Source organism: Caloenas nicobarica, chromosome 22 (genome assembly GCF_036013445.1).
Source record: "Caloenas nicobarica isolate bCalNic1 chromosome 22, bCalNic1.hap1, whole genome shotgun sequence".
In the NCBI taxonomy this organism is placed as follows: domain Eukaryota; kingdom Metazoa; phylum Chordata; class Aves; order Columbiformes; family Columbidae; genus Caloenas; species Caloenas nicobarica.
Window position 1 is genome coordinate 5,415,655 of NC_088266.1, and position 12,792 is coordinate 5,428,446.

At 51.4% G+C, this 12,792-nt stretch overlaps 1 protein-coding gene across 1 annotated transcript in view; it reads left to right on the forward strand.

Annotated features, from left to right (window-relative positions):
* The window catches only part of LOC135997365 (tyrosine-protein phosphatase non-receptor type 11-like), a 36,245-nt gene that overhangs the window by 21,474 nt on the left and 1,979 nt on the right, over nucleotides 1-12,792 (forward strand). The window contains exons 3-14 of the mRNA XM_065649892.1: nucleotides 4,357-4,551; nucleotides 6,813-7,005; nucleotides 7,103-7,222; nucleotides 7,533-7,646; nucleotides 8,060-8,156; nucleotides 8,770-8,849; nucleotides 9,507-9,662; nucleotides 10,192-10,323; nucleotides 10,516-10,670; nucleotides 11,218-11,285; nucleotides 11,860-12,011; nucleotides 12,207-12,307. Of these exons, the coding sequence (XP_065505964.1) occupies nucleotides 4,357-4,551; nucleotides 6,813-7,005; nucleotides 7,103-7,222; nucleotides 7,533-7,646; nucleotides 8,060-8,156; nucleotides 8,770-8,849; nucleotides 9,507-9,662; nucleotides 10,192-10,323; nucleotides 10,516-10,670; nucleotides 11,218-11,285; nucleotides 11,860-12,011; nucleotides 12,207-12,307 (1,563 nt within the window). The remainder of the gene's footprint in view (nucleotides 1-4,356; nucleotides 4,552-6,812; nucleotides 7,006-7,102; nucleotides 7,223-7,532; nucleotides 7,647-8,059; nucleotides 8,157-8,769; nucleotides 8,850-9,506; nucleotides 9,663-10,191; nucleotides 10,324-10,515; nucleotides 10,671-11,217; nucleotides 11,286-11,859; nucleotides 12,012-12,206; nucleotides 12,308-12,792) is intronic.

Sequence of the window (12,792 nt, forward strand, 5' to 3'; positions counted from 1 at the left end):
ATAAATTAATTGCTTTGCTGGGAGAGCCAGTTCCCACACCTGCATCACTGCCCGCAGTCAGTCCACAAGTTTGCATTGTTTTCTTCCCTTGTCTCTGTCCCCGAGCCTCAGCCAAAGGCCACGTGTGTGTCTAGTGGGGTTTGTTGCCTTCTACCTCTGCTGGTCATAGAAAACATAGTTTTGGTTGGAAAAGCCCCTCAAGATCATCGAGTCCAACTGTTAACCCACCCCTGGCACTACCCCATGTCCCCAAGAACCTCATCTCTGCGTCTGTTCAACGCCTCCCCTCTTGCATCTGGTGCGTGTTGAGGCTGAATGGATAAAAGTTTGGCCTCCCATGGAACAGCTGTGGACTCCCACAGCAGTTTTATTATTGCTATTATTTCTTTACCCATTTCTGCTTTCTGTGTGGCGGAAAGCAGAGGGCAGGAACAAGGGCGTTTCAGGTTATTGGAGGGGCTCTAGACCACTTCCTACTGCAGGAAGACCTTTGTGTTGCAGTAAACGTGTAATAACAGTATGGTTGTGACCAGAAGATCAAGCCAATTAATACCCTTAATGAATGAACGTATACCTTGCAGTAATGAGATGCAAGTTAAGAGCAGAGTGATGCAGCATGCCTTAATATTGTGGTATTGAACAATGCCACCACAGCCCACCGACGGATTGTAACTCAGTGGAAAGTCTGACCAGCGCTCACAGTTCTGAGTAAGGCAGAGCTGTGACACGTACCGTGTTTCCAGGAAAGCACGTTAAACCTGACACACAAGCTTAGAGACAACGTGTTGAGTTTTGACCCATCGTGAACTGGAGACAAGGAAATAATTATTCCATAGGCTTCTTTTACCCTCGAGTTCTTGCTCCTTCCTTGCTGGTCCCATCTCTGTTCCATAACTTGAGGCAAGGGTCGTCTCATGGTCTCAGCCATGGGAAACTTGCTTGGACATGGTCACTGGTTAACTAAATCAGTTTTCTTACACATGATCTGAATAACATGCTCTCTTCCCTCTGTCGATGGCCCCAATATGAATGTTCTTGGGAATCAGAGCTGCAAGACCTAATAGAACGAGTAGCTTTCTGTACTGTGAGAGCTGGAAACTTCTGCGCTGTCTTCCCCCTCTGATTTTCCCCTTTCCCTGTTACCTTACACACACACACGGAACAATGTGTTGTTATTCTCACCTAGAATTGTATCCTGACAGAGCTTTCTTTTTTTTTTTTTTTAATTTCTGAACTGGACAGGACTATATATGTATTTTTTTTCATTTTCTGAGTATTAAAAGGTTTTCAAAGGGAACACTAGAGATATCTTGAAAAAAGTACCTAACATAGAGGTGTCAGTGGGAGAAAGTACCTTTAGGAAAACAACAGAAACCTCTTCCTCCTTCTTTCGACCTCCCCTTCAGCTTCTTCAAGGGTCTTAGAAAGCCAGCGAGGGCAAAAGCAGCTCCATTTAATTACAGAGAGGATGTGGGCTGAGAAGAAAAGCAGGCGATGGAGTTTTGGCTGACCAGACCACACACCAAGTGACCGTGTGCTGGTGTGTGTCCAGATCCGTGTCCCTGAAGAGAAGCTAGGAAATCATATTGCAGAAATTGTGAGGTTTCCTGGAAACTCCGTGGTTGCTTTCTCTTCTTTTCCCCTTCTCCTTCTCCCCTTCTCCTTCTTCTCCTTCTTCTTCTCCCGTTCTCCTCCTTCTCCTTCTTCTTCTCTTCACCATTACAGCGACAAGTCTTCCTGGGGTTTGTTTTTTCAGCTCTTAAGAGGCAAGCCACATGATATGGACATGATATGGATAATAAATGGATTATGTTTATTTCCCTATTAACATTTCCATAGGGCATTCCTATATGGAACTGGACTCTTTTTTTTTTTTTTCCTTAGAAAACCTTTGGGTTTTTTTGGGTTGCTTTTTGCAGCTTGTCAGAGGGGTCATAAACGCATGTTGTGAATTCTGAGGCTTTCTCTATCTGACACAGTCAGGAAGAGCACGCGGCCAAACCAGACTTTTGGAGACGTGTCAGGCGAATGTATCTCTGACATTTGAAGTGGTTCTTCTGCCTTCAGTGACGAAGAAAGCATCTGTTTGGGGTTTTTGTGGGTTTTCTTCGTATTGACCGTGCTCTGTTGCGAAGAAGAGCCGACTGCATCCGCACTGGCGGTCACTTCAGGATGGACACAGCGTCGCAAGCTGGAACATTTTTGGATCAAGAAACCCTCCTGGATATTAAGGAATTGTACTGATAGCGGGAAGAAGCTCAGCTTGGAACGGAGGCGACCGTCTCTTGTCTGGCCGCTGGGCGATGCCCCCAAAGCGGCTGGTGTCTGCCGTTGAGCAGCCCTGCGGCCGCGGGCTGCGAGCGTTGCAAGGAGCCGTGCCCTGCGGCACAGGGCAGCCGAGGACCTTGGGCAGCTCCTCTGTGCTTTATCTCACCAGCCAGCACGTCAGGGACTGCGTTTGGTGGATGCTGCCGCTGTGCAGTGCAGTTCCGCCGCCCAGCTCGGGGCTGCAGGGCTGGCGGGAGCTTGAAGAGAGGAAAACTGGAAGGAAACGGCGGGGATGGATCAATGCCCTTTGTGTTCAGCAGGACCTTGAGGGCTCGTGGGATAAATGCCCCTGATTATCTTTTCACCCCTGAAGTGCCCAAAGACCTCGGGGCTGGGGGGGTGGGTCTGTGAACGGAGCCTTTGTAGGTCTGTGGTGGGGCTGGGGTGTGGGGATGGAGCTGGGGGAAGAAGGGAGCTTTTGAGCGGAAAAAAACGCCATTTCGCCTGCTGCACAAAGGCTCTTGGTGTCCAGCTGGTGCGAATGGCCAGAGCACTTCATGCGCCAGCTCCTCTTGTCATCGCAGCGCTGGCTGGGGTGGGGGTTTCACAGCCAGTTTTCGTTTCCGTCTAGTGAGTTCTGCTCATGCCCTAGACGCAAATACTGCAAATGTTGCCCAGCTTTGAGGTCTCTGCCCACAGGACAGCTGGATATGGCGTGGCAGGTCAGAACGGTGCTTACCTGATGTCCCACCAAGCGTTAACCGTGTCTCTAAATACCCAGAAGCGCCCCTCATGGGTTTCCTTTATTACAGATTTTATCGCAGACGGTTGGGTTCTGCCTCCAGGTCCTCGTTGTCAAGGTGCGTTGTGACCGTTCAGGACCCAGATGCAGGTTTCCACACCTCAGGCCAGTTTGTCAGCCTTTTGCTGGTTTTGTTTTGCTCTTAATGTGGGATGATGGCGATACTGTGGGTGCCGTCTCTGTTCATACTCGGGTGGTTGTTGCCACTGAATCGGCAATAACTAAGGCAGACAGAGCCTTTTGTCACCGCTTGCATTCGAGGGCCAGATCTTAACCTGTCTCTGAAATCAAGAAGCAGGGTCCAGACTCTGAGATTGACGGTATATGCAGCCCAAGAAAACTAAACAGATTATTTTGAGGAGCTAGGGCTACAAATCCAATACCATCTAAATATCTGTTCTTTCACAGCATCGCAGAAAGAGAACAAAAATGGGGACAGTCCCGCTCCTGACAGCCCCAGGGCTCTTCCTTCCATTTACCCTCGTGCACAGGCCGCTGTAGCTTTTCTAATTCCCCACCCCATGCAATGGCTGTTCTGTCTGACCTGGTCCAGCGCCTGTGCCACCTCCCGCATCCTGCATCTCGCTGTCATGGTTGCTCTGGCAACAAATGGAGAGGGGCTGGGAGCAGCTCCCCATGGTGAAGAATGAGAAATTTGCCCAGATTTACGAATCTCTCTCTCTGACCCAGCTGGTCTGTCAACCAACAGGCTTCCAGTCATGTCTCCCTGACTCTGGGGGGCTGCTGCTAAGTGCCTTTAAAATGCCATTAAGCTGCTTCTCGGAGGCTGGGCTTTGCTGGGGTGAGGAAAAGGCTGATAAAGGCACCCAGACATATTCCCAGGGGCACCGCTGGAGAGGGGAAAGCATTAACCCTTTCAGTACGATTTATAGGATTTGCAAACACTGTGCAATATATTGGTTTGTGTGATTTTTTTATTATTATTATTTTTTTTTTAAAGTGTTTAGACGATAGCGAGTACCCCTGGGTACAGAAAACTGTTCGTTGTAAACCACGCTAAGGTCAGAGCCTCATCCACCCGAGAGGGTGAGTGGTGTAGGGAGTGGAAGGGATGGCAGAGGAGGAATTATTCTGGCAGCTTGTAAGGTATAACAGCCAGTTCTTGTCTGAGCAGCCTTGGCCAAGGAGCATCCATCCTTTCTACAGAATTATGGCCAGCACGAACAGCATCAGAGTGAACGGAGAGCTTGAGGAGGTCGGCGATGTTCAGGAGGCAGCTGCGGGTTTCCATTCTCTCACACTCTCGTTTGACCTTCCTTCCGCAGAAGAAACGACGAGGTGACGCACATCAAGATCCAGAACACGGGGGATTACTACGACCTGTACGGAGGGGAGAAGTTTGCCACCCTCGCTGAGCTGGTGCAGTACTACACGGAGCAGCAGGGGCTGCTGCGGGAGAAGAACAGCAACGTCATCGAGCTCAAGTACCCCCTCAACTGCCAGGACCCCACCTCGGAGAGGTAAGGAATGGTCTCTAACAGCCTTTTTTGGTGATGGTGACATTGTCTTCCTAAATTTCTCAGACCCCACAGCTGTGCCTGGCCTGGGTTTGGAAGGGAGCCCAAAACAGGGTGTGTTTGGGTGTGATGTAGCTTTCGTGACCCAAAAGCTGCACGTCGCTGGGACACGGTTCCCGAGCTGCCCAGGTAACGTTGGCCGGGCACAGAAGCTGACACTTGCTTGGCGTCAGCGTGCACCGATAAGAGAGAAAGCTCTAACACGCAGCTTTGGTTTTAAAAGAAACAAAACCACATGCGGGCGGCTTGTCTGCCTGCAGAACGCTGGGTAGAAATGCCCCAAAAAAAACATTCTTCCCCCATCCCATCTGATTCCATACCCGCTGCCCATCCTGGCAGCAGCACAGCGATGTCTTACAGGGATGGGGATGGCGGAATGGCTGTGAGAAGTGCTTTGCCTCGGGCTACTTCAGGATATTTCCACCAGCCGATTAGTGACCTTTTTGCCTCTCCTTCCTCTGTGACACTCCAATGACCCTTTTTTTCCCCTTTTCCTCCCCCTCAGTTTCCCCAGCGTCACACGGTGGGTGGAGAGGGGAATGACTGGTGATGCCAGAGCAGGTCCTTGGTTACTCTGACTTTAGCAGATGGGGAAAGGCGAAGCTGTGACCAGTCTCGGTTCCTGAAGTGGAGCAGAGGAGCTCCCCCTCATTGCCATCATGTGAACCGGCTGGGAAGTCCCTCCAGCTCATGTGCTCCCTTCTCGCCAGGGATGTTTTCTCGGCTCCTTCCAGATCGCAGCGTGCAAAGTGGCCGGGCAGCCGCTCACGTTAGCAGAATACTCTGGAAAAGTGGAAAAACCCCCTTCAGCCGGGTTTCCCCCTCCTCTCCCACCAAGGAACATCTGGCTTGGCAAGGCAGCTCCATACAGATTTCTGCTCCAGACCACACATCTGGTGGCATCAGGGAGGAGAGAGGGGAAAAAGGCTTTGATTCCTCTTAATAGATGAAATGGCGATGGGGAAGGAGTTTTCCTCTTGAGAGATCTTCTCGCTCAGGTCGACGTGGCCGCCTTTGCAGCGTGACTCGAAAGGCACAGCATCACCTACGGCTGCTCTATAAACTTCGTCCTCTGGGACGAAGCTGCCGAGATGTGACACGCTGCCGTTGCGTCCCCCCTGGGAAGGTTATTTTGGGGCTCTCTGAATTTTTGGCAGCTCGGCCAGGAACCAGCGTCCTCAAAGTGGGACCTGCGGCATCTGCCCAGAGCTGCTGCTGGGTGTTGGCGGAGCATGGGGATCGAAGGCTTGGACGCAAAAAGAACCTCTGCTTCACTCCCAACTGTTATTAGTATCTATGGAAGGCTGTAGCAGAGTGCTAGCCCATGAAGCACACCTGCTCTGGTAGTGCGGGGGGGTGGGAGATGCTGCATTGGAGCTGCCGAGGGTTTGTGCAGGAACAAGCGGATTATTGTGCGCTTAACCCCAAGGGATCGTGGCCAGGCTGCTACAGGGTTCTGAGCCAGCCGCTGCACAGCCAGCCTGCATATCACTGTGTCAGTGTGTCAGCAGAGCAAGAGAAAGGATTAGGAGAGATTAGATGGAGAAAGAGGGGCACGTGCGAGCGAGATGTACGCAGATGGAGAGGTGGAGCAGCTTACGGCTGTGCTGGAGGGCTTGGGAAGAGCTGGGTACAAACCTCTGCGTGGTAGAATCGCCACTGGTCTGTGGGCAGGGCTGGAGGACCTGTCTGAAAATCCTTCTCAAATTGTGTCAAAGCATCTTGTGTTGTCCATGCTCTGTGTCTGGTACTGTTCTGGCCGCAGCCTGCTGACTCCAAGCATTCTGCTTTTTCTTCTGTATTAAAAAAAAAAAATATCAAGGGGAATATAGCCACCTTCAAGTAAGACCTGCTAGAATCATGTTTCTTACAGCTTCGTGGGGGCCCTGTCACTAGGTGACAGTGCTTGTCGTACATCACGTGGCAGTTTAATATACTGATGCCATTTCACGTTTGGCTGGAGGACCGAGCAGAGTCCCAGCGCTTCCAGCCTCAGGCTGCGGTATTGATGTGACACTGCAACGTGCTGGAGGAACGTCACCGGGGACCGTCTCTAAAATAACCCAAGCTGGTGTCACGCCACGTTGGAAGCCTAGAAATGGGTTTCCCGTGAAGACCAGCCCAAGCACTGAGCGTAGCTCTTGTCTAAAGGTGATGCCCTGTGCGTTTCTGAGCTCACCTTGCTCCCCGTTGATGCTCCTCAGATGGTACCACGGGCACCTCACTGGCAAGGAGGCAGAGAAGCTTCTGACGGAGAAAGGGAAACCTGGCAGCTTTCTGGTGCGGGAGAGCCAGAGCAAACCCGGAGACTTCGTCTTGTCGGTGCTGACGAACGAGGATAAGATGGAGACGGGGGATCGGAAACCTCACGTCACCCACGTGATGATCCACTACCAGGTGGGAAACGTGCTGCCCGTGCTCGGCTGGTGCGGGGTGACCCAGCTGGGAGCCGGGCGTTCCCGTCTCACTCTGTTGTTGTCGTTCTGTCCCGTAGCCAGAAGAAAAGTACGATGTGGGAGGAGGAGAGAGGTTTGACACCCTCACGGACCTGGTGGAGCACTATAAGAAGAACCCCATGGTGGAGAAATCTGGAGCCGTGGTCCACCTGAAGCAGGTAATAGCTGCTCTGGCGCGTATCTGTTGGCTCTGGGCTTGCCCATGTTCCTGGGGGAGTGCGCAGATCTGCGCCCGCTCTTGGGAAACTCCTTGTCCCCAAAACATCCCAGTGGCTGCTTGTCCTGTTTGTCCAGGCTCACGCTTGCCAGAAAGGTCCCTGGCCCCACACTCGAGACCTCAGGAATGCACCCAACTCCTGCCAATACCCCCCAGGAATCAGGGGTTCAAGAACTGTTCTTTCAAGGGGAAAGTTTTCTGTCTTTCTGTTACTGAAAGTGGTTTTTGTTCCGTCCTCATCTGTCTTCCAGCCATTCAATGCCACGCGCATCAACGCCGCTAACATTGAAAACAGAGTGAAGGAGCTGAACAAAATGGCAGATCACAGCGAGAAGGCCAAGCAAGGCTTCTGGGAAGAGTTTGAGGTACAGGACGCTCCTGTGCTCCCCCCCAGAAGAATATCAAATTTGCGTGGCAGTGTCGTGGTTTTCCAGCACTGACCTCTTCTCAACACTGTTGCTCCTTTTCCCATTTTCTGTGTTCGACTAAGTTGTGTCCTGGTCTTTTTTTTTTTTTTTTTCATTGCTTTTTCTCATGTCTGAGGCTTTTTCTCCTTCCTCTTTCTAGAACTGCGTATCCTTTGTTCCCTGCAGGGATTTCTGTCTTCTCCCCCATTAACTCATCAAGCTGCTGCTTGGCTCCCTCTCCCTTCCTGCAGACACTCCCTCTGTTCTTCTCAGCGTTAGGAAGCCAAGCGGCTTGTCAGAAGAGCCCTTCCTTTGCCCCGACCCTCCTTATCTGCCCAGAACAGTTTGTTCTTGTGTCCTCTGCTCCGCAGATGCTGCAGCAGCAAGAGTGCAAGCTCCTTTACCCCAGGAAGGAGGGACAGCGTCCAGAGAATAAGGCGAAGAATCGCTACAAGAACATCCTTCCCTGTGAGGAGACGCTGAATACTTTTGGGCTGGGTTTTTTTTGTGTGTGTTTTGTTTTGTGTTGTTTTTTTACCACAATTTCTGCAGCCTTCTGCGGGGGTGGTTAGCCCTGCAGAGCTTTCTGATCACAGCTCAGCTGGAAAGGGGTGTGAATGTCCTAGTGGAGTGGTCCGGTTAGTTCATGGCCTTCTCCATCCCCTTTCTCACCTGGTCCTTCCCCTTTTGCATGGGAAAGCGGGTAAATTGGGCTCCTCTCCTTGTGCTGTGAGTCTAAATAAGCATCAGTATAGTTCAAAAGTCATATGGAGCCAGAGCTGGAGCCTCCAAAAGAAATACTGGAAAACTTGAACTCAGGTTAGTCTGCAACTCTGTGCATCACTAATACCCATCCAGGTTACTAGACTGACAACGTAGCCGTGGGACAGGTAGCGTGGATTACTGCTAAGATCATTAGGAGAGCATTTTTCACCCTCTCTTGCAGTCATTACTCGTGTGTTTTCATAGTAAGAGCCTTGTGGGAGCCCTTGCTGGGGTTCCCAGTGACTGCCCTGCAGCAAAGCCCATCCCTGCCCTACCGTGTCACTCGCTCCCGTCTTTGTTCTGGACTCTCCTGCAGTTGACACCACGCGCGTGGCCCTCCGAGACGCGGACGAGAGCGTGCCTGGGTCGGACTACATCAATGCCAATTATATCAAGGTACTCGGGAAAGGGAAGACACGGTGTCGGGTCCGCCTGTCTGCTCCTGGTGGGGAAGTGCAATGACGGTGTAAAGTCTGGCCTGTCGGGACCAGCATCTTTCGCTGGCTCCAGGCCAAACACTGCATTTTTCTACTGTATCCCATTCTACCATGTCCTGTTTACCCCTGTCTAAGAGTTTATCTCAATCTCCTCCTTTCCTTATCTATTGAGAAGGTCCTAGGGGACTGACCCCGCCTCTCTCTCATTGACCATTATCTCTCAGCTCAAATGATAATTGTCATCTGTAAGATAAGAGCTGCTGGAAGTTGTATTTCCAGCAATGCTGCTCCAGCACTTAAGCATCAGCCTTTGGGAAACCTTCAAGGTGGCTTCATGCCAGCCAGGTCCACCTGCAGCTGCCTGCTGGCAAGAGTCTGTTGTGCAATAATGCGTTACAGCTCAGTGTAAAGATCCTGGGGGGCAGGCAGACCATTTCGCTGGACGCCCTTGAACCTGGTGATGAGAGCATTTTGTGTCCAAAGGTCTGAGAAAGAGAGGAAGATCAGCCAGCTCAGAAATCCTGCGTGGCAAAGTGCGCTGACTTCGCTGTGCGGAGGCAATTCTCAGTTCCTCGCATCGCTGGCTTATTTTTTGCTCCTCTCCTTTGCTCCCTAGAGCATCCCTGAAGATGGAAGGAACTCTGAGCACTGCAAGGTCTATATAGCCACCCAGGGCTGCCTGCAGACAACGGTGAATGACTTCTGGGCCATGGTGTACCAAGAGAACAGCCACGTCATTGTCATGACCACCAAGGAGGTGGAGCGGGGCAGGGTGAGCACTTGTCGGGCGCTGTTCCCAAGCCTGGACGTTACCTGCTGCTTGTTCTTGTTCCAGCCTCTTTGGCTGGATGCAAGAACTAGTTCTAAAGCCAGGCCTTCAAAACTGAGAGGGTGATGCAGCAACTGCTATGTGCACCGAGCTAGGTAGTTCTTAGGGGCTTGTATTAAAATGTGAAGTAGAATCAGCAATGAGTTAAACCTGAGAAGTCAACTTAACAGGGAGTGACCAGACGAACAGCTCAGATGCTGTGGGGCAAGGTTATTCCTTTGCCAAAGCAACGTGTACAAAAGGCTGGGTCTGGCCGAGGAGGGAGATCCCCTTAGGGATCAGGTCCTTCCTATAGGAATGGCCCTCACCAGTGCCTCCCCAGTTCAAAGGGAATGCTCTGTGTGTATGGCTCTCCTTTAAACTGGGACTAAACACCCTTGGAATGCAACAGCATCCTTGGGCAAGATGTTCAGGGCTTCGCCCTCCAGCTCCTTAGTCTCAACTAACGAGCAGTTATTTGATATTTCTGCAGAACAAATGTTTCCGTTACTGGCCAGACAAGGGTTGCACCAAGGAATACGGGTGCATTTGTGTGAGAAACGGGAGCGAACGTGAGGCCCAAGGCTACTACCTCCGGGAGCTGGAGATCTCACGGACGGACAGGGTGAGTCCTCTGCCATCTGTTCACTGCGCTGGGAGCCCGGGGGACAGACCTGTGGCTTCTCCATTTGTTTTGTTTTGGTTTTTTTCATTTAATGATCCCACTGCTTAATTTCGGGGCCGCTTTGCCCCAGTTTTGATAAAAAGAAAGGAAGGAGAAGCAGGGTTTTTCTGAGCAGGGCTCTGCTCCCCGCAGGACGAGCGCCCGAGGCTGGTGAAGCACTATCAGTATTTCAGCTGGCCGGACCACGGCGTGCCCAACGAGCCAGGAGGAGTGCTGAGCTTTCTGGACCAAGTGAATCGGGCACAGCGAAGCATTCCGGACACGGGGCCCATCATAGTGCACTGCAGGTACAAACTGCTGGGCTGCCAGTGGTGGGGACGGGTGATAAAAATGTGTGTTTCTGATTTTTTTTTTTTTTTGGTTTTGTTATGCCTGCAGCTGCATCATCACTTGAGATGATGGTGGGATGCGCACGTGGGAAAATAGAGCCCTTCTCCAGAGCCTCACTGGTGATAGCGCAGGGAAAAGTAGAGAGTCATTTTGGTTGGAAAAGCCCCTCAGGATGATTGAGTCCAACCATAACCCACCCCTGGCACTGCCCCATGTCCCCAGGAACCTCATGTCCGTCTGTCCAACCCCTCCAGGGCTGGTGACTCCAGCACTGCCCTGGGCAGCCTGGTCCAGTGCTCGAATCCTGCTCTGGGGCTGGCAGCTCTGACGCAGCTTGCTAGGCTCTGATCTCCCAAGGCTCGCCTTTAGGCTGGGCTTATCTTAAAGCAACCATTCCAAATCTGCCCAGGACAGACAGGCGTGCAGAGGCGTGTGGCAGCTGAGCTGAATAACTCTGGGGAATGTTTCTTCCTGTAATATTTTTTTTTTCTTTTCTCTTTCCAGTGCTGGCATAGGACGCACAGGCACCATCATAGTGATAGATATTCTGGTGGATATTATTCACAGGCAAGGTGTGTCTCCCTGTCTGTCTCGTGGCTTTCACCGTTTGCCTTGCTCTAATTATGGGATAACCCTGCTCTTGTGCAAGCACTGGGAACCTGGTCTCTTCTCGTTGGCATCAATGGGGCCAGGATTTCAAGGTCACCTGGACAACCCTCTTTTACTGGGCAGGGGGGAATTAACGGGTTCAGTAAGGGTGTAACTTCAGAGCCCTTTTAGAAATGATTCCTCCAAACCCTTCTGTGCAGAAGGGCTCTCACCCTTCCTGGGATTCTAGACCTATTGTGGAGCATTCCACGGAATCTCTGAGGCTCATGCAGGAGCTCTTTGGGGCAGGTGGACCCTCCTCAGCAGCCTCAGCCATTCTCAATCCAAGGTGCTCTAGCAGGGATGAAAAAAAAAAAAAAATAGAAAAAATTAAGAAAATGTCCTAGGCGCACATGCACCAAATCCTTTCACAGTTTCTGGGGATTTGCCAACACTTTGTGCAGCGAGGTGCTGAAAGCTTTCTATGTTATCTTAAGAATACAACTTTTCAAGCGCATTCCCACTCCCTAAACCTCATCATCTCGCTCCTGAGAGCAGGTTTGGACTGCGATATCGACATCCCCAAGACGATCCAGATGGTGCGCAGGCAGCGGTCGGGCATGGTGCAGACCGAGGCACAGTACAAGTTCGTTTACATGGCTGTTCAGCAATACATCGAGGCCGAGCAGAAGAGGCTGGAAGAAGAACAGGTGAGCTGATTGGGAACGCAAGGGCAGAACCTCATCCACACCAAAAAACACTTCCACCTTCTCCCTGGAACTCAAATATTGCCCTGAACGCATGGAAATAAACCCCCTGCTCGCACATTGGCATGTGGGATCCTCTAAGGCTTTCTTCTATATCTGCTTTGAGTGGGATGTTATTGTCTTTGCTTTCTCTTTCAGAGGAATAAAAGGAAGGAGCGAGACTACTTGAATATCGGATACGCTCCTATGGAAAAAGGCAGAGCCAAAGGGCAGCCCCTGTCACCGCGGACCCAGCCCGTGTAAGCTGAACGTCTCTCTGCCAGGGCTAAGAACTTCTGTAGCAACACAGAGAACAGCTTGAGCAAAAGTCCCAGGATTTATCCCTTGCCAGCCTGCCGCTCCCGTGCCCGAAACCTGCCCAGTTGTTGGCTATCAGATGGGAAAGGAGAGGAGGTTTAGACTGGATATCAGAAAAAAATTGGAAATTAGGAAGAATTTATTCCCAGAAAGGGTTGCTGGGCATTGGAACAGGGCAGTGGTGGAGTCACCATCGCTGGAGGGGTTTAAAACGTGGAGATGAGGTTCTCAGGGACATGGGGTAGTGCCAGGCTTGGGGTAACGGTTGGAGTCGATGATCTTGAGGGCCTTTCCCAACCAAAATAATTCTGTATTTGAGCCCAGGAGGGGTGGCCCAGCCAGAGGGAGAGAAAACTGGGACTGAGACCAGCACATAACCCAATGCCATCCTGTCTACATGGCTGGGGAGGGCAAAAGGGACCTCGGC